General features: G+C 42.2%; 1 protein-coding gene across 8 annotated transcripts in view; it reads right to left on the bottom strand.

The window, feature by feature from the left end:
- The window catches only part of LAMA2 (laminin subunit alpha 2), a 593,715-nt gene that overhangs the window by 104,418 nt on the left and 462,919 nt on the right, over positions 1-26,378 (bottom strand). For all 8 annotated transcript variants that reach the window (XM_075268017.1, XM_075268020.1, XM_075268018.1 and 5 more), the window contains 3 exons: positions 14,120-14,330; positions 7,124-7,240; positions 4,336-4,499 (listed from right to left, as the gene is read on the bottom strand). In XM_075268017.1, the coding sequence (XP_075124118.1) occupies positions 4,336-4,499; positions 7,124-7,240; positions 14,120-14,330 (492 nt within the window). The remainder of the gene's footprint in view (positions 1-4,335; positions 4,500-7,123; positions 7,241-14,119; positions 14,331-26,378) is intronic.

Below are 26,378 nucleotides of genomic sequence, written 5' to 3'. Positions count from 1 at the left end.
AGAAATGAATTGATGGCAAAATAATGTGCAAAATACATTGCAGCTATTGCAAAGCAATTTGTTTGGGCAATGATTCCAGAGCACATAAAATGGGTATCCATTCTTCATTAGTGAAATATGCATGCACAGCTTCCTTTCCATCATTAGCAAACACAACCTCCCTTTTGTAGCCCACTAATATAGAAATACATACAGGGAAGCATTGTGCTGTGTCAATGTAATCGATCTGGTGACAAGTCCGGTCATTCCCCTAGATGTCTGAGGTTTTTTCTAATTTAGAAAATAACTTTTCCTGGCTAGTGAAGACAAGAACTAATACAGACACAAAGATGTGTATAGGAAGTCTAAGGAGCAAGTCTCCAGCTTTAATTATTATAAGAGAACACTTTCATAGATGGGGCCGCTCATAAGATGCCATAAGGACAGTGGTTACCAACCATTTTAAAGTGTAAAGAATTGCAATGAATATTCAATTACACTTAGGCTAAGGCCCCACATTGCAGAATTATTGTACCTTTTTTCTGTAGACAGACCCTGAAAAGGAATGGGATAACTTATATCATAAGTACTTTTTCGTTCTGCTAAATTCACACCTGGCTCTGGCTCAAAAAAAAAAATGCAGCAAAATTTGCAAAAAACCCCCCAAAAACAAGCTTTTCCACAATATGAGACTTTAGCTTTAAGACTTTCCCATTCCTATTGTAGCTATTCTTGTCTTTGGCCCAAAAAAGTGCAGCAAAATCTGCAACAAAACTACAATTCAATAGAATATTGTGACATACTAACAAAACCATTTGAAGGCTACAGTTCACAACACAGCCACCAGGTAGGCAAAAATAGAACATATAGGATAGATATAGGCTTCTCATCTCATGACAGGTGCAGCCTCATTCAATAGAAATGTAAGGGAGAACTCATCTACACATCAAATTTCAAGTCAAGGATATGAGTTCTGAATTGGCTTGAAGCACTTTCACAATATAGATATTCAATGAAACAATATACAAATAGGTCTTTCTTGATGGGATGAGGAAACTATTGCCCTAGTGCTACCTTTTGAATGGGTTTGTTCCCTGTTGATGAATGCCTGGCTTTTACGAAGCCTACTGAAATGACCTGTGAGCAAAGCATTAATCTATGGGATATACCTTCTCAAAAGGTGGCACTAGAGCAAAAGTACTTGTGTTTTTGGACAAGCTGCATTGTACTGATGGAAGTAGCCCTTATAATATGACTAGATAAGATAAAATGGTTAATATTAGGAGTAGGATTTCTTAATAAACGCTGACAGGGCTCCTAAAGAAACAATAAGAGCCCTTATTACTCCACCCGCACACAGTCCTTCTATCAGTGTGGATACAGAAGACTGTCAATCATGGTGTGTGGGCAGGCTAAGCAGGACTCTCAGTTTGTCTCCACAAAGTTCTATCAGGATTTACTCTACTTTTTATTTAGAAATCTTGTTCCAGATTACATAAACCAATATTTCCAGAACACAGCCTCTCTCTCTATCACAATCTAGTCTCATAAAAGGTAGAATAGGTCAATTGATAGGTTTGCTTAAGGGGCATAATAGTCACCTAAAGGTTTCCCCACACAATTTACATGATTTATAACCACAACCAGACAGAGTACTTAACACAATACATGGCATATACCAGTAACATTCATGTAGCATATACCAATGTCTAACCCTTCCGTCTGGATGGTGCAGCAGAAATTAAACCTCTGCCCAATGTAAGCTCACTTTTCTTAGCTGATGAAAGTTGCACAATACACACACACACACAGACACACACAATATCCCTACAATGTCATATATGACATATGAAATCAGATGCTGTATTATGGAGATAATCTCCCCTAAAGTATTGCTGCCAGTGGACTGTGTAAGGCATCTGTAAGGCCTTATTCACATTTCAGTGTTTTGGTCAGTGATATGCATTAATGATTGGAAACCAAAGCCATATAAATATTTGCATTTTTTTTCTGTGTTTTCAACCCAGTCCTTGTTTTGGATGGTGAAGACTGATGCAAAACTCCATAACAAAGTACACATTCAATAACTAATTCACCATAGTAGACCTGCGGCGAAAATAGTAATATCTATGATTGATGAAAGGAGATGTGGAGAACAGAATGTCCCTCCATTACTATACCAGAGCACACTAGAGTAACACTTGCATGTAACTTTTCTTTATGTGCTATGATGCCACAGTGTACACAGTGATTTATTTTTGCTTGTATTATCCCTGTGCTATAATGTCATACTGGATTTTACTCCTGTACTGTGACATCACTGTGTATATTACTCCTGTACTGTGACATCACTGTGTATATTACCCCTGTATTGTGACATCATTGTGTATATTACCCCTGTACTGTGACATCACTGTGTATATTACCCCTGTATTGTGACATCATTGTGTATATCTCCCCTGTACTGTGACATCACGGTGTATATCTCCCCTGTACTGTGGCATCACTGTGTATATCTCCCTTGTACTGTGACATCACTGTGTATATCACTCCTGTACTGTGACATCACGGTGTATATCTCCCCTGCACTGTGGCATCACTGTGTATATCTCCCTTGTACTGTGACATCACTGTGTATATCACTCCTGTACTGTGACATCACTGTGTATATCACTCCTGTACTGTGACATCATTGTGTGCATTGTCCTGGTACTGTGTTTATTACCCCAAATCTCTGATGTTATTGTGTGCATTATATGGACTGAAAAATAACTATGTGTGTAATTCCTGTGTGTAAAAGACACAAAGTAGTTATATACTTATGAAGTTCTGAACATGCTGCATAAAGGCCACACATGGTAAACTGCAGTGGATAAGATGTAACAAAACCACTTGCGTTTTCCTCTGCTTTTCTGCTCTGTTTAGCACTTTTGCCTCTGAATGCAGCATTTTTCAATAAAATGGACAAAGCCATGTTTTTTTTTTCAATAACATGGTATAACGTTAAACCAAATCTTGTATTTTTTCTCTTCCTTTTTTCCCCATGCGTTTCTACATAGCTCAAAAAGTCAGCTTTAGCCTTAGCCTAGGGTGGTTATGGTCAAGCTAGAACCCTATGGTTACTTGATATGCTCCTGATTTTTGCAAAGTATTTTTTAGAATTTATTACATTTGCTGAAACTTTAGTGACTTTTTGCAGCTTAATCTTTTAATGCTAAAGCTGGATGAAGGTTCTGCACATTGTGCCAGATGGGTGATTAAGATTTTGCTGCTTGCTGAGCTCTGCAGGTGAGACAGTCAATATCTGCTAGACAGGTAGATGGCACTGCTGTTCTGTATTTTACCTTGAATTCCAGCCAGCTGCATTGTTTCATTGAGGGAGAGACATGCTTGTATATGTAGCAACGGGGAGCATTAACGTAGAAAGCAAAGCAGAACTTTAGAAAATTCTGAAAGAATTTTAATCAAAGAGGTCATTGCTGACCACATAAAGCTGAAGGCGTATTGGTCTGTACTGGTATAGTGTATCTCAGGATACATGCCTACAGTAACTGTGCCAAGCATAGCAAAAAAATGGAAAACCTATAAGCATGATATTGGCAGTTCATCTGGATACAAGCTAAACATCTCACATTCTGAAAATGTTTTGCTCATGACTTCCTCACATCTGTACAAGATATATAGTATGTCCTTTGTTTGATGGCTGTTATGTTCCATGAAAGCAAACCTGTCAGATGCGTTCTACTGTCTTATCTGCAAGCAGAATATGAATCGAGAGAGGCTCCACTTATTCTAAAGAAAGTTTAGAGAATTTGAAAAAGCAGGAAAACCAGAGTAAAAGCAATGTAAGTCCGAACAAGACTCCTAAGAAAGACACATTGAGTGTCCCCAGTGACCAGACAGAGTGACTACCCTCTGACACACAGTGATACGGGAAAGCTGTCAATCGTCCTCTTTGTGGGGTCAGGACACCTCTCACTGCCTCGTCTAAGACGCTGGTCCAGATTTACTTTGCTTATACTTTGAAAACCAGCTCCAAATGATATAAATTCTCTATATTATATGGATTAATTTCCCTCCTTCCATCAATCTCATATACGACTGCAGAAGTCACCGGACAAGTTTACTTGAAATAGCCAATAGCAAAAACAAACAAAAAAAATGCCCTTTCATGATTTGCACAAGTCCTGCACAGTCCTAACCACCAGAGGTTGGAAGCTCATGTGCCACTAAAAATCCCGGCCAATTTAGATGGAACCTCACCAACCTGGATTGGGCCCTGTATCTTCAGGGCTCCATAGCATCTGCATGGGCTTCTTCTATTTGTATACAGTGTATGATCCATATTTTACTTACCCATCAAGCTTCGCAGAGGACTCACTTAACTGGGCTGCATGCAGTTCGGCCTGGAGGACTTGCTCTGGGAGATCTCTTATTTGAATCTCATCTGTCAGATTTTTTATTTTTACATTTAATCTTTCGTCCAATTGGGAAAGTTCATCATTCATGTCCTTTAATTCCTGAAAGATATAATATATAACTTTATATTCACATTCATCATCAAATACACTCTTATTGGCCTGTAACCCTTAAAGGGGAAGTTGTACAGGGTTCCACCTCAAAATCAGCTGAAGAGTTGCCTAAAATCTGCCTTCTATTGTTTTCAGTATGCAGAAAAAATTTAAAAAGAAGCATCCTGCCAGATTTTGCCAAATTTTCTCCAACTGAATCACTGTGGGACACAAGGCTCAAACTCAATTAGCACCATTGTATGTGAGGCTCAGCGGTGTGTAAATACATGGCAGAAAGTTTGGCTTCAGCTTTCGGTTTTTGGACTAGAATTTGAAGTGGAAGCCTCAAATTTCTCTCCAAGTACATATGTGTGAACTTACTTTAACATTTCTACTACCAAAAGGAAATGTCCAAGAATAAGGTATTGGTTAGTTCACTAGAATGTAAAACATTTTGAAATATAATTATTTCTTTTCCATTGACACATTATGTACTTATAGTGTGGGCTTGTTAGATGGTAGAGCCTCAGGTAGTAATCTAGAGTGAGAGTTCCACTACAAATAGTCCAAGTTCCCTTTAATTGGGTATTCGTATGAGCAACTTTTATGTACAAGCTTCTGTCCCCAATGAGATTTTGATGTATTGGTGTCCCATTGTTCTGATATAGTACTTCCATTGTACTGAATATAGGCCCTAGAGTAGAACATTGATCTGTACCAGTCTGCTGCACTGTATTTGGTTTGTATATTACATACCAATGATGCATGTATGACATGATTAATATTATATTGTCTTTATATGTTAGTGACAAGGTTTTGGAGAGGCAGAACCTTTACGTAGGCTCAGTTTTGCTATGTGGACACAGTTTGGATAAACGTTCTACAGTGTAACCTTAGCTTAGCTATGGCATCATGCTATATGTGGAGATGCTTGTTCAGCACTTAAGAAAATAAATATTTGGGTCCGGCAGAGAACATACTAAAACCTATACTGTGTGTCCCATGAGTCATGGTGCCAGACCACTCTATTGAATTGTAATACTGATCTACCAGTGTGTTTATTCTTCCTGCTGCAAATCTAAACTGTTAAACTATGTGTTCCCATTGAGAACTTTAATGGAAGTCTGAGCTTAATTTTTTAAGTATTCACTTATGCCACTGTAACTACAGCGTGTCATTTCACTTGTCACAGGACAGATGGACAATTGTGAACCAAGTGATTGTGAGTTATCTGAGTAAATGGACTTTGAAAGACTCTTATGCCCCTGTGAGAGACACTTATTCACGATGATACCGATGTGTACCTGTGCTGTCATTTCCATTGTGACAAGTAGTGTATTTCTGACTACAGTACTGTGATAACACTAACCATGACTACATTGCAGGGAAAGGATAAGGGCGACTGTTTGGAGTAGTTATTATAGGCTCATGGATTCTGTAGTTACATTGTTATCTCAATATTACCAGATCAGCTTCTAATGGCCCCCTCCTTCCAAGAACACATATACATGTCCATTCACATTTTCACAAAGTTCTCATGCACATACATAGCATATAGAGTCAAGTAGAAGCAAACTCAGTATGCCTCATATGAGATTAGTGGCAAAATAAGGTATGATAGTGTCCAAAAAACTTTATGGCTGCTGCATTTGGCTCTGTACAGGGCTGTAATATATTCATATGCATGAAATCCCTCGCCATATCTACATCGTGTCAGATACTTTCAGAGCGAGGACTTGCTAATCTGTATGTAACTGTGTGCTGCATGCATAGCAGACTTTTCTATGCAGCTTTCTCCAACAGTGTGCCTACAGCTGCCTCGATATTGGAGACATTGGCATTAGGGGTTGTTAGAATCTTATGTGACAGTACAGAAAATATTGTGCCATACCTAAAAAAGAGGATGATTTTAGATTTTATAAAGGAAGCTTTTCATCATCTTATAGCTATACCTAAAGGATAATAACTGTTATAGCCGAATGCTCAATGTAGATGATAGAGATGAAAGGCTGATTGGGTTGTTGGATAATAAATCCAAGTATACACGTCAGCATAGAGAGAATACTAGACCTTCAATCTCTGAACTTTGTGCTTGGGTATTGGACAGCTATGCTTTGGACCTATTGACTGAAGCTGTAGCGCACAGGTTCCCTGCACTATCTACCTCCCTACATGTGCTCGAAACATTATTGTAATGTAGAGAAATATTGTATACATTTTATTGACTCTATCTTGTATCTGTAAAGTTTATATAAAGGTAGACACATACTTAAACACTTTTGCCAACCTTTTTTATTTTTGCATATACTACACCAATTGTAGTTGCTTTAAAGATGTCAGTAAAACACACTTATCCCTTATACCCATATCAAGTTGTTCTTTGTCTGAATACTGACATTCACCTGGTTGTGCTCTCACAGTTAAAAGTTGAGACAATTCTTGGAGAAAATGACGTATCCGGCTGTTAAAGACAGAAATCTATTGCTAGTTGGAAATATATATCACTTCATGTCTTTTCTGATCTTTGTAACAGCTCACACTTGGTTACTCCAAACCTGTCTACTTAAGTGTAAAAGAGCTCCTTACATTTCAGTGGTTCGGAAAGTTTATGGCATCTGCTGGTTTTTACTCACATTTTCAGTTTCATTAACATTCTGTGATAAGTTCTTGACTTCAGCCATGATGTCGGCAGACTCACTTAGGGTGTCCTCTGTCTCTTGTTTGCCTTTTTCAACAGCTTTCTTATGTCCCTGATATAAAGAACACAATAAATCAAGTCAGGAACAATTTCAATCTTAGTATCTCTACTTAGTATATAATATAACTCAAGAAGATATTTGATTACAATAACATGTTATAGTACAGTATCGCATATTGAAATTATGGGTTTAAATAAGATTCTTAAACTTGAACGCAGTCAATTGAATTTCTCTAAAAAAAAATTTCATTGGCTTAGTAGTAATTTTGTGAGTGTCAGGATTGTGAGTGTTCCTGGAGCATTCTTGGGGCAAAGTTTAGGTGTCCTGATTTTAGGGACTTATGTCGGCAGTTCTAAGGTTCTGGGTTCAAATCCATACTAACAGTTTTTTGATATGCCTATGTTCATGAGATTTGATTCAAGGTCCTCCTATATTTCAACATACTAATAGGTTATCCTGTCATTTCCCTTAGACACATTGGTAGGTCTATTAATTCTAAAAAAAAAAAAAAAAAAAAAAAATTGTTTGGGTTATTAAAAATATGTATGTGTCTTTACTTAGTGAATTTTTTTTAATGTGTGTAAAAAAAACGATGGGAAAGTCTATACTAAAATATTGAAAAAATATTTTTTCCTCTCTATCATGATTATTTTTGTGTAGGTGACACATAGTTTAGCCTGGGGTGGGGTTAAAACCTTTAATGTGGACTTTTTTATTATTAAACATTAGAGATGAGCGAGTAGTACTCGATCGAGTAGGTATTCGATCGAATACTACGGTATTCAAAATACTCGTACTCGATCGAGTACCACTCGCTATTCAAATGGAAAAGTTTGATGCAGAACCAGCATTGATTGGCCGAATGCTATACAGTCGGCCAATCATCGCTGGTTCTTCTCCTACCTTTAGAAGTCTTCTCCGTGCAGCTTCCCCGCGGCGTCTTCCGGCTCTGAATTCACTATGCCAGGCATTGGGCCTGGGCAGAGCCGAATGCATATGCCCGCTTGTAGTGCAGGCATGCGCAGTCGGCTCTGCCCAGGCCCGATGCCTGGCAGAGTGAATTCAGAGCCGGAAGACGCCGCGGGGACGCTGCATGGAGAAGACTTCTCGGAGGATCCAGCCTGATCCTCACTTTTGGACTTGATAAGTGTAATTTGATCAAATGTTGCCTACCACTGAAACTTGTATTTTCCCCCCATAGAGTATAATAGTATTCGATATTCGATTCGAGTAGTCGAATATTGAGGGGCTACTCGAAATGAATATCCAATCTCGAACTTTTTACTGTTCGCTCATCTCTATTAAACATTGTGTCTAAGAGAAGTTCATAATAGACATTTCAACATTGCATTTTTTTTTTTTTTTTTTTGCTGATTTTTTCCAGTTGGGCCAATAAATTAAAAGTTGCAAGATGAACATCATATTATATAGCATTGGAATCACAATTCTGTGTGGTACATTGTGCGCACAATAGTTTGGAAAAATAGGAGAAATGTGCAAATGGCCAAAAAAAGATGGCTTTATAAAGGATTTTTTGCTCTCAGGAAAACATGGGTATTTGGTTACTTTTATCATCCTGTCTTCTGCCTTGTTTGACCACTATATTCCGCAGTCTTTGCCAATGTAAAGTAAAAACGACCTCATTCAATGCTGAATTGATTTAAGTCGACATCATTTAAAATGTTTTGCAACTTCTTCAGGCAAAAATACCATGTATTATACTGATCACAATTGTAATCTTTTCCCTAGTGACTTTAATATTTGTACCAATACATAAAAAATGCTAATGTAAAATATTTTTATATTAAAAATCCATCAGGAACAATAACAGATTCGCATTCGGAACACTAATGCACTACAGTATATGCAGCATTTCCATCAAAATGTATTCTTACAAAGTAAGGACATTCATTATTCTGCAGGGATAAAAATGTGGATTTGAATAACCTTCAATACAAGCCATTAAGTCGTCTAATCACACTTTATTCATTCCTGTTCAGTTCCATCTGGATTTATTTTAGAAAAATTACTCATCTCAGATTTAAATAAATTAAAAATGAAGACGTGCTTCAATATACTAGCATCAGTAACTTTACAATGGCTAATCTTCATGTGTTGCAAGTCAAAGTGTCCAGGAAAAATGCAACCGAAACGTAAAATATAATACAAAGATGTATTTCCCATATGATGAATAATGGGACAAAGGATCATTTCTGAATTAATACTTTAGAAATGTTCCACATACAAATCTATTGTAAAATTCACCATGTGTTATCTTTGAACTCTATTTTACATATAAATGTAAAGAAAATTTTAAGTAACTTTGTAAATGCATAATATTACTTATGTTGTACTGTGGATTACAGATGGTTTCATACTATAGAAATGCATTTACAATTTTGTAGGCTTCAAAGATAAAATTCCCCAGTATTTTTTCCTGACCGTATGTTTGAGCTAAGTCTTTGTTGGGCATTTGCAGTGGTGCAGAGGTTGTGGTTATACCCAGGGCCTAGTAAGTAGAGATGAGCGAACAGTAAAATGTCCGCGGTTCGATATTCGTTTCGAGTAGCCCCTCAATATTCGACTACTTGAATCGAATATCGGACCCTATTATAGTCTATGGGGGGAAAATGCTCGTTTCAGGGGTAGGCAACGTTCGATCAAATGATACTTACCAAGCCCACGAGTGAGGGTCGAAGACAAAAATAGGACAACAAACACCGAGCAAGCCGTAGTGTAGTAATTTCAAACAAGAGGAAATGTTTGTAACAAAGGAATGACACTCACCTTGAAGAGTTGTGAACTCAAGTCACAACTCTGTGCATGCGGTGATCAAGTGGTTGAATAGAGCAGCAATAATCCTACCACCTTGCAGTGCAAGTTTTAAATTAAATAAAACCGTATTTTTCAACCTTTGAGGAGAGCGCATTTCCTGAACATTAGATTTAATATCTGATTCATTGGTCCTTTTACTTCACGAGTGAGGGTCGGGCTGGATCCTCCGTGCAGTCTTCTCCTTGCAGCATCCCTGCGGCGTCTTTCAGCTCTTCCAGCTCTGAATTCACTCTGCCAGGCATCGGGCCTGGGCAGAGCCGACTGTGCATGCCCACACTACAAGCGGACATGCGCAGTCGACTCTGCCCAGGCCCGATGCCTGGCAGAGTGAATGAAGTGCCGGAAGACGCTGCGGAGAAGCTGCATGGAGAAGACTTCTAAAGGTAGGAGAAGAACCAGCGTTGATTAGCCGACTGTATAGCATTCGGCCAATCAATGCTGGTTCTGCATCAAACTTTTACATTCGACCAGCGAGTGGTACTCGATCGAGTACGAGTATTTCGAATACCGTAGTATTCGATCAAATACCTACTCGATCGAGTACTACTCACTCATCTCTACTAGTAAGTAATGTGATCCATTTATACACTTAGGCCGTAGGCACACAGTTGTGCCATTTTTTACGTGTACATGTGCATGGTCGTGTTTTTGAACCAGGTGTCAAATGGTCAGTATAGAACTCATGAATTTCAATGGGTCAAAGGACTCCTGGTTTGTATTAGTTATAACTTACAATGTAAACCACCAAAGAACTAACCATTATGCCAATAGCAAAAATGTGAAATAATATATTATACATATATTACATCTGTATCTATTCACTCATGAAACTAAAATGATGAAAGTTATTAATATTTGATCAGGTATCCATCTGTCATTCACTTTCCACTTTGTCCCAAATATATTCAATAGAATTTAGGCTGTGAAAATAATCTGGGTAGCTGAATAACTTGCACTCGGAGTTTTATATATTCCATTTGTCACCATAAGAGTTATATTTGCTGCAGGCTACTATGCAGTTCTTACATCCAGAACAGATAGTGTAAAACAGCATCTTCTTTTCCAGTGAGTGTAAAATGGTACTTATATGTGAAGAGTCCTTAGCAATTATGGCAGTATTTTGTACGTCTTAACCCTTTTCTTCCAATGTGAAACTCCGGTAGATTGTCTTTGCAGTATTGCCATACAGTACTATTATTCAGCAGATCTAGAACGGTTTCTCGTCTATTATGTCAAGTTAATTAATTTGGGCTATACAATAGTTAAGTTACAATTAGGATCTGGTTAAGAAGATTAGGCAGTGTCTCAGATGAAAGCTTTGGGCGATATTTATTTCATGTTTGTATCCTGTGTCTTTGCCAAGCTTCATTGTAGCATCATTAGTTTATCAGTCTTTGTACTTGGGCCTGGAAATTCATTTCATTATTCACAGAATCAGATTTTATTCTATGTAATAAATATACTGCAATGAAGTGTCAAGTAGTTTCAGTAATTAAAATAAACTACATATATATTTATTGCCAACATGTCTGCAGGGAAGCTATTTAGTTTAAAATAGAGGATGGCAGCACAATACCCCCCATGGCAAGTGGGGGAGTAGGAGACGAAAGCTATATGGCCCTGGTTACCCAGCACAGTGGATTTTACTTTGAAAGAATAAATAAAGGATTCCACATCCAAAGTTGTCAAAAAGTTGGTGTTTTATTGCAAAGTGATAGTATTCCCATGCAGAGTAAAGAAGTAACATCTCGGCTATTTAAAGCTTCATCTGACTCAATGGACTCCAGAAGAAATCTTAAGTAAAAAGTAATACCAGAGAAAAGGGGGGTTCACACCTGCATCGAACAGTTTGTGCAATCCAGCTGGTTTCTGTCTTCTGCCCACCTTTTTTTTTTTTTTTTTTTAAACTGGACACAAAGTCTTGCATGTCCGACTAAAATGTGGAATCCTTTATTTATTAGTATTACGGATTGGGATCCTATTCTTACGTTCGTCAGAAGAGTGTGTCCCACATGGTCTTCACATTGGTGGATATTGCTGGTTTTGTCACAACTAGAACTGCAATACTGATCTAGGTAGTACAAAGCTGCAGATCAACTATTTGAGGATATTTCCCCCTCCAGCCTCTTCCTGTATGCAGCATGATATATTACTGCTATACTGGGGTAGCCATACGCACTGTCATCAGTATCTCTACACCATGCACTGGGCGATTTCCCACATAGGAGGCAAAATTTGCACATTGCAAAAGGTATTATTGACACAAATTCTTCCAGAAAGTCCAAAGTTATTTGAATGTTTAGGTAGGTGTTAATATAAAGAGGAGAATGAACTTGGCTATGATTTCTGGTAAAGTTAGAGATCCCTCATATGATAGCGGTCAAATACCGTAAACTGCAGAAACCAAACCATAACTCAATGATGACACATACTTACCAACTTTGAAGTAGTTAGTCTTAAGGTTGTCATTAGATATGAGCGAGTAGTATTCGATCGAGTAGGCATTTGATCGAATACTATGGTATTCAAAATACTTGTACTCGATCGAGTACCACTCGCTATTCGAATGGAAAAATTTGATGCAGAACCAGCATTGATTGGCCGAATGCTATACAGTCGGCCAATCAACGCTGGTTCTTCTCCTACCTTTAGAAGTCTTCTCCGTGCAGCATCCCCCAGCTCTGAATTCACTCTGCCAGGCATCGGGCCTGGGCAGAGCCGCTTGCGTATGCCCGTGCTACAAGAAAATGGCCGCTTTGACTGTAAACGGCCATTTTCTTGGAGTGCAGGCATGCACAGTCGGCTCTGTCCAGGCCCGATGCCTGGCAGAGTGAATTCAGAGCCGGAAGACGCCGCGGGGACACTGCACGGAGAAGACTTCTTGGAGAATCCAGCCTGACCCTCACTCGTGGACTTGGTAAGTTCAATTTGATCGAATGTTGCCTACCTCTGAAACGAGCATTTTTCCCCCATAGTGTATAATAGGATTCAATATTCGATTCGAGTAGTCGAATATTGAGGGGCTACTCGAAACGAATATTGAATATTTCACTGTTCACTCATCTCTAGTTGCCATGAATATTCTCACGAAAGATAAGCAACCATCAAAGATGTCTTCCAGAGGTCTACTCCCCTATCCCTAATGAGAACACATGTATGCTTGGGTGGGGGGTACATATGGTGCCAGAAAGAATAGTTTGCCAAACAATCCAGCCAACATTTATATAATGTTAAAGGTCACCTTTATTTGATACTAAATACTATACAATAATTGTGACTGGACCCCAGAAATTTTGATTTTGTCCATAAAATTTGTGATCGTATTAGGCTACATTCACATTCCGCATTTCACATATGCATACCATCTGCATTTTTTATGGATGGTATACATATTCATTGATTTAAATGTCTTTATTTTATTTTATTTTATTTTTTTTTTTTTGGGGGGGTAGGCTATAGGTCCACTTTACATCAAAGAAAGTCAATTGGCAAATGAAAAAAAATGGATGACATCTGTGTGTCATCCATTTTTTCTTGACCCAGAGGCATAAAAATGATAGAAATATGGAATAAAAAAAAAATAAAAAAAAAATCTACAGATATTTAAGCAGGGTGGGGTACTATTTGTGAAAAGTACAGACATCACATGTTCGCAAAATGCAAAAGTGTGAATACAGCATTATAGTGATAATCAGAAATCTGCATATTTTGTAAAACCTTTGAGCATTTATCTCTTCAGAAGTTAAATCTGCACCAAGCCAGTCAGTTAGATATTCCTTAATGCACTGTATAATGAGGATTTGCAATTAAAGTAAATTGAGAGCATGCAGTTTAGGCAGAGTATTTGTGACAGCTAATAACCACTGCTGATTGTGTGTAATTAGTTTTATAACACATAGCGCCTTGTATATCTATGTATGCAAAATCAGCAAAGAGTAATTGGGCATAGTCATGTAGAACTGTAAGTATGTAAGACAGTCTGCAGTCAACCGTTACCTATTTGTACATTAGCGAAGACTACTGTGAAATGAATTTCTTTCTGCATAAAACATTAATGAAAATATTTTGTTTGCCAATATTAATATAGACAATTACCTCCAGAGCAGTCAAATTGTGTTTATTGATAGCTGAAAGCTGGTTGGATTCTTTTATTTTCCCCCGGGCTTCGTGCAGCATGTCCAAGACATCATCCAGTTTGTCTTGAAAGTGACTTAACTTGTCCTTTACCTCAAGATTTAGGTCATTAGTTTTGTTATGAGGATCCTGAAATAGCTTCTTCACTCTATTGAGAAGACCTTCTGCTGCCCTGCAATGAAAATAGTAGATAAAAAAAAGTGGAAGTGAAAATAATAGGCCAGTATCTATTTGTAGCAGACATCCTGATTTATCACACCTTGTAAGATACTTCAAGCAGTTTTATTTACTAAAATATATTACTTCATTCTGTTCCGAGGATTTTGGGTTATGTTGTGGGACTTTTTTTTATATTGGCCCCTGGTCAAATGCAATGTATGATAAACAATAGAATATTTCTTGGTGGGAATGTGCATCCCATTCTACTTCATTGGCATTACAGTATAAATGTAATGTCTCTACTAGAGATGAGCGAACACTAAAATGTTCGAGGTTCGAAATTCGATTCGAACAGCCGCTCAATGTTCGTGTGTTCGAACGGGTTTCGAACCCCATTATAGTCTATGGGGAACAGATACTCGTTAAGGGGGAAACCCAAATCCGTGTCTGGAGGGTCACCAAGTCCACTATGACACCCCAGGAAATGATGCCAACACCTCTGGAATGACACTGGGACAGCAGGGGAAGCATGCCTGGGGGCATCTAACACACCAAAGACCCTCTATTACCCCAACATCACTGCCTAACAACTACACACTTTCCACATTCAAAAAAACCTCTATCAAAGTGGGAAAATACCTGGAAACCTTCTTTACTCCCCAAATGGATGGACACAAACCCCAATTTAAGCTCAACAAACAGTAACAACCACCCCTTTAAATCACGTTCCCCATGACAACCACAAATGGAATAGGCAATGGGAATTCCAAAAGCCCTCACCCTTAACTGTCATTTTGAGTGAGTGTGTGTGTGTGTGTGTGTGTGTGTGTGTGTGATGTGGTAAGACCTTCCAAAATTCACTTTTCTAGCCCTTAACATGAGCCCTTCCAAACAAAGTTACATGACCTTAAGCTGAGCTACCAGCAGAGATTGAGGCCCTTGGCATGAGTAGAGCCTTGCACCAGCAGTGTTTTTGGCACTTAGGGTGAGTTGAGCCTTGTACCAGCGTGTGTCCCTTAACATCAGGCGGGCCCTAAGTTCTGCGCTTTGCACAAAAGTTCCACATTAACTAGGCTGAATGGTACAAAGATTAGTAGGCCCGAGAACCAGGAACAGGTCTTGCAATGGCTGTCGGATAACGCTTAAAGCACATTGTCCACCAGCCAGTCAGCCTCTACCTCCTCTTACCCAACAGTCTTGTCCTCCTTCCACCCAAAATTCCCAATCTTCTCAGAACAATAACCCCAACTGTCCCTGCTCCCCAGAGCTGTTCTCCCTTCCTTTGACTGTACCGCAACCTGCCCCTCCATTTCGCGATTCCACGGACCTAACAGACGAGTATCTGTGTCCAGATGCTCAAACACTAGAGTCTCCTCCATTCCATCTCCGGTCGATTTGGTGGCGGATGACCAGCAACCCACCCTCATCGACGACGATGAGACGCAGTTGCTGTCAGGGCAGCCAGTTGACATGCGCATTGTGCAGGAGGAGGAGGCGAGACAGGAGTTGGAAGAGGAGGTGGTGGACGACGAGGACACCGACCCCACCTGGACAAGGCAGATGTCAAGCTGGGAAAGTAGTGTGGATGTTGAGGCAGGTGCAGCACCAAAAAGGGTAGCTAGAGGCAGAGACATGTCCAGAGGCAGAGGTCAGCTGCTTTGCCGAAGCCAGGCCAGACCCGGAATGTCCGAAGATGTTCCCTTTTGTACCCAGCCCAGAAAAACTCCCCCATCGAGGGCACGTTTCTTGAAGGTGTAGAGTTTTTTCAAGGAATGCGCCGAGGACAGATATAGTGTCGTCTACACAATTTGCCTCTCGAAATCGAGTAGGGGCCCTGAGAAGAGCAACCTGTCCACCACTTCAATGCACCGTCATTTGGAATCCAAGCAATGGAATCAGTGGCAGGCAGCAACGGCAGGACAAACGTCGCCCGCCGTTCATACCACTGCCTCTGCTCACAGTGCTGGCGATGCACTCCAGAGGACGAGCCAGGACATCACTTCATCTGCCTCCGCCACTTTGTTGACTTCTCCCTCATCCTCCCCTGTTTCTGTCTTATCTCCTTCTCCTGCACCATCAAAGGCACCATCAGGCGCTTCTTTACAACAACCCACCATCTCTCAGACATTGGAGCGCCGGCAGAAATACACCGCTAACCACCCACCCACGCAAGCCTAGAACGCCAACATCGCTAAACTGCTGGCCCAGGAGAGGTTGGCGTTCCGGCTTGTTGAAACTCCCGCCTTCCCGGACCTGATGGCAACTGTGGCACCTCACTATGCCGTCCCTAGCCGTCTCAACTTCTCCCGGTGTGGCGTCCCCGCCTTGCACCAGCACGTGTCACTCAACATCAGGTGGGCCCTTAGTTCCGCGCTTTGCTGCAAGGTCCACTTGACCACCGACACTTGGACAAGCGCCTGTGGTCAGGGATGCTGCAGTGCTTATCTTTAATGACAGGCAGGGTGAATGTGGTGGAGTCTGTTCCCCGGGTGCAAACTGGGGTGGCCTATCTCCTCTCCCAGGCCAAAATTCATGGCAGGAGTAGACTGAAACCCTACGACGCTGCAACCTCCACCCCAGCTACTAGCGGCAAACGCTAAAACACTGGTGTGGGGAGACGTCAGCAGGCGGTGCTGAAGCTCATCAGCTTGGGGGACAGACAGCACAGTGCCTCCGAGGTCAGGGATGCCATCCTGGCTGAGATGGCATTTTTTTTTCCCTGCTACACCTGGGGCCTGGCATTTTTACGCCTGTGATAATGGCTGGAACCTGGTAGCGGCTCTGGAGCTTGCCAGCCTCCAACACGTTCCATGTTTGGCCCACGTCTAACCTAGTGGTGCAAAGTTTTTTAAAAACATACCCAAATGTACCGAAGCTACTGTTGAAAATGCGGCGCTTGTGCGCCCACTTTTGCAAGTGCACAGGAGTCGCTGCTAGCCTAAAAACACTCTAGCAAGGCCTACATCTGTCCAAACACAGGCTGTTGTCCGTCATTCACACACGCTGAAACCCTACAATACCATATCTTGAGCAGGGTGTGTGAGCTGCACAGACCTTTGATGGAGTTCCATCTACAAAACCCAAGGGTTCTTCAAAGTCAGCAACCAAAGTTTCTGCACCATGAGTTTCCAGGGGTGGCAGAGTTATGGCTAGGGGAAGAGGCATGGATAGGGATGATGTCTAGGGGCAAAAGCAGTGTGGATGTGGAGGCAAGCTAAGCAGGAAAAACTGGGGGTACAAGCTAAGGCATGGACTGGGGTGATGTCTAGGGGCAAAAGCAGTGTGGATGTGGAGGCAAGCTAAGCAGGAAAAACTGGGGATACAAGCTAAGGCATGGACTGGGGTGATGTCTAGGGGCAAAAGCAGTGTGGATGTGGAGGCAAGCTAAGCAGGAAAAACTGGGGGTACAAGCTAAGGCATGGACTGGGGTGATGTCTAGGGGCAAAAGCAGTGTGGATTTGGAGGCAAGCAAAGCAGGGAAAATGGTGGCTAGAGGCAAAGGGATGTCCATAGGCAGCAAGGGCAAAGATGCAAAACTCTCCCGTTTCAAGAATTTTCCTGACTTGTTTCCCCACAAAACATTCCTGGGAGGAGGGCTGAAACACCACCCTCCTCCTCCTCCGCTGTTAGATTTACCCCAGCTACGAGCTGAAAACGCTGCAACACTGGTGTGGGGAGACGTCAGCAGGCTGGGCTGAAGCTCATCAGCTTGGGAGACGGACAGCACACTGCCTCTGAGGTCAGGGATGCCATCCTGGATGAGATGGCAATTTGTTTATCCCCGCTGCCCCTGGGGCCAGGTTTTTTAGCTTGTTGGAGGGCTCTGGAGCTTGCCAGCCTCCAACACGTTCCATGCCTGGCCCACATGTTCAATGTAGTGGTGCAATGATTTTTAAAAACATACCCCAAATTAGCTGAGCTAAGGGTGAAAGTGCGGCACTTGGACACCCACTTTCCCAAGTCTACAGTACCTGGAGCTAGCCGCAATACACTCCAGCAAGGCCTACATCTGCCTGAAGCACCTACTGTTGTGCGAGGTCACCACACGCTCTAACCCTAGATACCGTATGTTCAGCAGGGTGTGTGAGCAGCAGAGACCTTTGATGGAGTACCAGCTACAAAACCCAAGGGTTCCTCAGAGTCAGCTCCCTCACTTTCTGCACCATGAGTTTCCATGGGTGGCAGACTTATGGCTAGAGGCACAGGCATGGATAGGGGTGATGTGTAGGGGCAAAAGCAGTGTGGATGTGGAGGCAAGCTAAGCAGCAAAAACTGGGGGTACAAGCAGCCGGTGACATCATCACTGACAAGCACAGCTGTCTGTCAGCTGACAGGCTGACTTTCACCAAAATGAACAGACAATGGATAGACTCATCATATACATGTCAGTTACATGACAAATTTAGTGCAATTTGCAAGTCCAAGATGGTTTGGAGATCTGCGGAGAGGAATCTCACCACCTCTTGCGGGTGCCATCATTTGGAAGGCAAGCCCTGGGCTCAGTGGGTGAGAGCAAGCGCAGGATAATCGTCGTTTGGCCTGGCGGCCACTGCCTCTTCCACTGTTGACAGGGCTGGCGCTGCAGTCCAGACCAGGAGCCAGGACACCTCCACATCTGCCTCTGACACTTTGGGGAGTTCACCCTTATCCTCACCTTTTCCTGCCATTTCTCCTTTTGCCCGCGCCATCATGCGCCTCTTCCCAGCAACTCCCCATCTCCCAAGCCTTTCATTTCATGCTAAAGTACAGCGCAACCCACCCACATGCCCAAGGCTTCAACGGCCTCATCTCAAGAAATCTGGCCCAGGAGATGTTGGAATCCCGGCTGGGGGACACTCTGCCCTTTTTGGGCAGAGTGTCTACTGCGCCACCGCACTGTGCCGTCCACACCAGCACTTTCCCCCAAACATGAGGCGGTCCCTAAATTCAGCGCTTAGCCCTAAAGTTCCATGTGACCAGTTACGAATGGACAAGTGCATGCGGACAGGGACGCTACCTTTCAATTTGGGCACAGTGGTTGAATGTAGTTGAGGCGTGGACCGGGTCGCAAAATGTGGTGGCCTGACTTGTCTCCCCACACAACATTCCTGGGAGGAGGGCTGAAACACCACCCTCCTCCGCTGTTAAATTGACCCCAGCTACGAGCTGGAAACGCTGCAACACTGGTGTGGGGAGACGTCAGCGGGCCGTGCTGAAGCTCATCTGCTTGGGGGCCAGACAGCACACTGCCTACAAAGTGAGTCATGCCATCCTCGATGAGACGGCAATGTGGTTTTTGCCACTGCACCTGGGCCCAGGCATGTTGTCATGTGTGATAATGGCCGTAACCTGGGATTGGCTCTGTAGCTTGGCAGCCTGCAACATATTCCATGCCTGGGCCACGTTTTTAACTCATTGCTGCTAATCTTTTGAAAAAGGTACCCCAATGTTCCTGAGCTACTGGTGAAAGTGTGGCGCTTGTGCGGATAGTTTTTAAAGTGTATAGTTGCCGCTGCTAGCCTCTATGCACTCCTACAACGCCTGTACCTGCTGGAACAACGGCTGTTGTGCGACGTCTCCACACTGCTGGCACTAAACATATCATGTGTTGAGCAGAGTGTGTGAGCAGCACAGACCTTTGATGTAGTTCCAACTCCAAAACCCTCGGGTTCGTCAAAGTCAACTCCCTCAGTTGCTCAACCATGAGTGGCCATGGGTGGCAGACTTATGTGAAATCCCATCCCATCCATTGCACTGGACACGAAACATTAGCATGCGCTCAGCACAACTTCGGATATGGCAGATGCGTTAAGCAGGGTGCAGGGTACAACACAGACCAGGCCCGAGCACCAGGAACAGGTGTTAGAAATACTGCAGCATCTGCCATTTCCTTCCAATTTTGGGGTTTTGGACCCGCCACCGACTTGTCTGGACCTAAGTGGGGATCATGAGACACAGTTGCCATCAAGGCAAGCTGTGGTCATGTGCGGTTTGCAGTAAGGGGGCAGTGCGCAATTGGAAGAGGAGTTGGTGGATGACGAGGCCACCGACCCCACATGGACAGGGGTGATGTCTAGGGGCTAAAGCAGTGTAGATGTAGAGGGAAGCTAAATCAACAAAAAACCTGGGTAGAAGCAAAGGCATAAACTGGGGTGATGTTTAGGGGTGAAAGCAGAGTAGATGTGGAGGGAAGCTAAGCAGCAAAAACAGTGGGTAGAAGCAAAGGCATGCAAAACTCTACCCTGTTGGAAGACTTATTCCTAGGTCTGGAACACGTTAATGGCCCCCCTGGACAAATTACTGCCACTCAGGGGCCTAGTGTCACCAGGAGGGACAAGTATAGGCGCATGTTGTGGGAATACCTGGCCGACACCAGCTCTGTCCTCTCCGATCCCTCTGTGCTCTACAGCCTAAACTTATTTTCTCATCTTTTTTTCTGAACTGCACATCTCTTGCCTGCTTCCTTTGGGATCTTAGAAATGGTGGTCCACTTCCACAGATGGTAACTTCAATAGACAGTGTAACGGGAGTAGCTGAGGGATCGCTGTCTTAACCACTTTTTGGCACAAAATTAACTTCCAAAGCCAAATATGGTGCAAGTATATGATGCAAGGACACCTACACACCTATCTCTGACACATTGGGGAGTTCACCCTCATGCGCCGTTTTGGCCTGCACCATCATGCGCCTCTTCCCAGCCACTCCACATTTCCCAAGCTTTTCATTGCAGGCAGAAGTACAATACAACCCACCCCCATGCCCAAGCCTGTAACAGCCTCATCGATAAACTGCTGGCCCTGGAGATGTTGGTGTTTGTTTATGCTTCTGGAGACCCAGGCCTTCCGTCAGCAGATGGCAGCTGGGGCACCTCCCTATGCTGGGCCTAGCCGTTACTACTTCTCTTGGTGTGCTGTCTCTGCCTTGCGCCTGCATGTGTCCCATAACATCAGTCGGGCCCAGAGCTCTGCGCTTTGCTGCAAGGTCCACTTGACCACCGACACATGGACAAGCGCCTGTGGTCAGGGATGCTGCAGTGCTTATCTTTAATGACAGGCAGGGTGAATGTGGTGGAGTCTGTTCCCCGGGTGCAAACTGGGGTGGCCTATCTCCTCTCCCAGGCCAAAATTCATGGCAGGAGTAGACTGAAACCCTACGAAGCTGCAACCTCCACCCCAGCTACTAGCGGAAAACACTGTAACACTGGCATGGGGAGATGTCAGTAGGCCGTGCTGAAACTGATCAGCTTGGGGGACAGACAGCACAATGCCTCCGAGGTCAGGGATGCCATCCTGGCTGAGATGGCATTTTTTTTTCCCTGCTACACCTGGGGCCTGGCATTTTTGCGCCTGTGATAATGGCTGGAACCTGGTAGAAGATCTGGAGCTTGCCAGACTCAAACACGGTCCACGCATGGCCCACGTTTTCCAACTTGTTGGTGCCATGTTTCTTTGAAACCTACACCATTGTGCCTGATATACAGGTCAAAGTGGGGCCATTTTCGTAAGTGAGAACTAGCCTCTGCTAGGCAGAAAACATTCAGAGCACACTCCTCTCATCTTCGCACCGTTGGCTGGCGGAGGAAGACGAGGGGGTTGGAGTGGCATCTGATGTCCCTATCCCACACGAGGCTAGAGGGTGCACTTCAGTGCATCCCATTGCTTCACCACAAATGGTGTGAAGGGGAGTGGAAAATGGAGGAAATGGAGAGTGACCCTTACAGTTGGGGCCAGCAAAGGCATGCCAAGTAACACACTGGCACACATGGCTGACTTCATCTTGGGTTGCTTTTCAACACATATTTCACATCATGAAGAACAAATAATACTGGATTTTTTCAAGCCTCGAACCCCGGTCTAGGTCTAATGTCTGTTCCTTTCTTATATTAGGGGAGAGGGAAAAAAAATTACTTCAGTGATACGTTTAGCGTACATAGACTGACTATTAATGTGTATCCCACTTAGTGTTGTTAGGGTTACACACCGTCACAACCTGGCTAAAGCTTCTATAGCTGTTAATAAAGTCAACATAACTTTACGGTATCCAAAAAGACAGCTGGTACCGACAGAGAGCAAGACAAATGTCACCCAAAGCTGTGAGCTCTGAACACCCACAGTGACTTTGGCGTCATCATCATTATAAGGGAGTGGGTGGTAATAAATAACTTGGCAGTGCCTAAAACCCAAAAAGCTTATACAACTATATTTACATTAAGATACACAAATGAAACTTTTCAGTAGCATGTCATGAGACAAGCTGATAAGCTCTTCCTTTGTGCAGTGCTATTTGAAAGTTAAACGCTGCCTTTATTTTAATTCTGGAGAAGGTGCAGACATTAGATTTAGAACATGTTGTCTTCATTGTCCAAATCCTCTATATAGGTAACGCGTTTTTCGGGCCGAGCTGTCTGGGAACGAGCTGGTGCAGCACTGACAACCTGGGTGAATATGGCAAGAGCCTGAGATGTAGGGTGAATGAATCCCCAAATTATTTGTGGAATTCCCAGTGAGACAATGGCACTGTATACCAGTATTAAAAATTGTGGGTGCACATAACCCCCATATATTCTTTGAATTCCCAGTCAGACAATGGCACTGTATACCAGTATTAAAAATTGTGGGTGCACATAACCCCCATATATTCTTTGAATTCCCAATGAGACAAAGGAACTGTATAGCAGTATTAAAAATTGTGGGTGCACGTAACCCCCATATATTCTTTGAATTCCCAGTCAAACAATGGCACTGTATACCAGTATTAAAAATTGTGGGTGCACATAACCCCCATATATTCTTTGAATTCCCAGTGAGACAAAGGAACTGTATAGCAGTATTAAAAATTGTGGGTGCACATAACCCCCATATATTCTTTGAATTCCCAGTCAGACAATGGCACTGTATACCAGTATTAAAAATTGTGGGTGCACATAACCCCCATATATTCTTTGAATTCCCAGTGAGACAAAGGAACTGTATAGCAGTATTAAAAATTGTGGGTGCACGTAACCCCCATATATTCTTTGAATTCCCAGTCAAACAATGGCACTGTATACCAGTATTAAAAATTGTGGGTGCACGTAACCCCCATATATTCTTTGAATTCCCAGTCAGACAATGGCACTGTATACCAGTATTAAAAATTGTGGGTGCACATAACCCCCATATATTCTTTGAATTCCCAGTCAGACAATGGCACTGTATACCAGTATTAAAAATTGTGGGTGCACATAACCCCCATATATTCTTTGAATTCCCAGTGAGACAATGGAAATGTATAGCAGTAGCAAAAATTGTGGGTGCACGTCACCCCAATATATTCTTTGAATTCCCAGTTAGACAATGGCACTATATACCAGTATTAAAAATTGTGGGTGCACATAACCCCCATATATTCTTTGAATTCCCAGTCAGACAATGGCACTGTATACCAGTATTAAAAATTGTGGGTGCACATAACCCCCATATATTCTTTGAATTCCCAGTGAGACAATGGAACTGTATAGCAGTAGCAAAAATTGTGGGTGCACGTCACCCCAATATATTCTTTGAATTCCCAGTTAGACAATGGCACTGTATACCAGTAGTAAAAATTGTGGGTGCACATAACCCCCATATATTCTTTGAATTCCCAGTCAGACAATGGCACTGTATACCAGTATTAAAAATTGTGGGTGCACATAACCCCCATATATTCTTTGAATTCCCAGTCAGACAATGGCACTGTATACCAGTATTAAAAATTGTGGGTGCACGTAACCCCCATATATTCTTTGAATTCCCAGTCAAACAATGGCACTGTATACCAGTATTAAAAATTGTGGGTGCACATAACCCCCATATATTCTTTGAATTCCCAGTCAGACAATGGCACTGTATAGCAGTATTAAAAATTGTGGGTGCACGTAACCCCCATATATTCTTTGAATTCCCAGTCAAACAATGGCACTGTATACCAGTATTAAAAATTGTGGGTGCACATAACCCCCATATATTCTTTGAATTCCCAGTCAGACAATGGCACTGTATACCAGTATTAAAAATTGTGGGTGCACGTAACCCCCATATATTCTTTGAATTCCCAGTCAGACAATGGCACTGTATACCAGTATTAAAAATTGTGGGTGCACATAACCCCCATATATTCTTTGAATTCCCAGTCAGACAATGGCACTGTATACCAGTATTAAAAATTGTGGGTGCACATAACCCCCATATATTCTTTGAATTCCCAGTCAAACAATGGCACTGTATACCAGTATTAAAAATTGTGGGTGCACATAACCCCCATATATTCTTTGAATTCCCAGTGAGACAAAGGAACTGTATAGCAGTATTAAAAATTGTGGGTGCACGTAACCCCCATATATTCTTTGAATTCCCAGTCAAACAATGGCACTGTATACCAGTATTAAAAATTGTGGGTGCACATAACCCCCATATATTCTTTGAATTCCCAGTGAGACAAAGGAACTGTATAGCAGTATTAAAAATTGTGGGTGCACGTAACCCCCATATATTCTTTGAATTCCCAGTCAAACAATGGCACTGTATACCAGTATTAAAAATTGTGGGTGCACATAACCCCCATATATTCTTTGAATTCCCAGTCAGACAATGGCACTGTATAGCAGTATTAAAAATTGTGGGTGCACGTAACCCCCATATATTCTTTGAATTCCCAGTCAAACAATGGCACTGTATACCAGTATTAAAAATTGTGGGTGCACATAACCCCCATATATTCTTTGAATTCCCAGTCAGACAATGGCACTGTATAGCAGTATTAAAAATTGTGGGTGCACGTAACCCCCATATATTCTTTGAATTCCCAGTCAAACAATGGCACTGTATACCAGTATTAAAAATTGTGGGTGCACATAACCCCCATATATTCTTTGAATTCCCAGTCAGACAATGGCACTGTATACCAGTATTAAAAATTGTGGGTGCACGTAACCCCCATATATTCTTTGAATTCCCAGTCAGACAATGGCACTGTATACCAGTATTAAAAATTGTGGGTGCACATAACCCCCATATATTCTTTGAATTCCCAGTCAGACAATGGCACTGTATACCAGTATTAAAAATTGTGGGTGCACATAACCCCCATATATTCTTTGAATTCCCAGTGAGACAAAGGAACTGTATAGCAGTATTAAAAATTGTGGGTGCACGTAACCCCCATATATTCTTTGAATTCCCAGTCAGACAATGGCACTGTATACCAGTATTAAAAATTGTGGGTGCACATAACCCCCATATATTCTTTGAATTCCCAGTCAGACAATGGCACTGTATACCAGTATTAAAAATTGTGGGTGCACATAACCCCCATATATTCTTTGAATTCCCAGTGAGACAAAGGAACTGTATAGCAGTATTAAAAATTGTGGGTGCACGTAACCCCCATATATTCTTTGAATTCCCAGTCAAACAATGGCACTGTATACCAGTATTAAAAATTGTGGGTGCACGTAACCCCCATATATTCTTTGAATTCCCAGTCAGACAATGGCACTGTATACCAGTATTAAAAATTGTGGGTGCACATAACCCCCATATATTCTTTGAATTCCCAGTCAGACAATGGCACTGTATACCAGTATTAAAAATTGTGGGTGCACATAACCCCCATATATTCTTTGAATTCCCAGTGAGACAATGGAACTGTATAGCAGTAGCAAAAATTGAGGGTGCACGTCACCCCAATATATTCTTTGAATTCCCAGTTAGACAATGGCACTATATACCAGTATTAAAAATTGTGGGTGCACATAACCCCCATATATTCTTTGAATTCCCAGTCAGACAATGGCACTGTATACCAGTATTAAAAATTGTGGGTGCACATAACCCCCATATATTCTTTGAATTCCCAGTGAGACAATGGAACTGTATAGCAGTAGCAAAAATTGTGGGTGCACGTCACCCCAATATATTCTTTGAATTCCCAGTTAGACAATGGCACTGTATACCAGTAGTAAAAATTGTGGGTGCACATAACCCCCATATATTCTTTGAATTCCCAGTCAGACAATGGCACTGTATACCAGTATTAAAAATTGTGGGTGCACATAACCCCC

The sequence above is a fragment of the Leptodactylus fuscus genome, chromosome 3 (assembly GCF_031893055.1).
Source record: "Leptodactylus fuscus isolate aLepFus1 chromosome 3, aLepFus1.hap2, whole genome shotgun sequence".
Taxonomy (NCBI): Eukaryota; Metazoa; Chordata; class Amphibia; order Anura; family Leptodactylidae; genus Leptodactylus; species Leptodactylus fuscus.
Note: the sequence above shows the minus strand (reverse complement) of the source record. Positions and strands in the feature narration are given on the sequence as shown.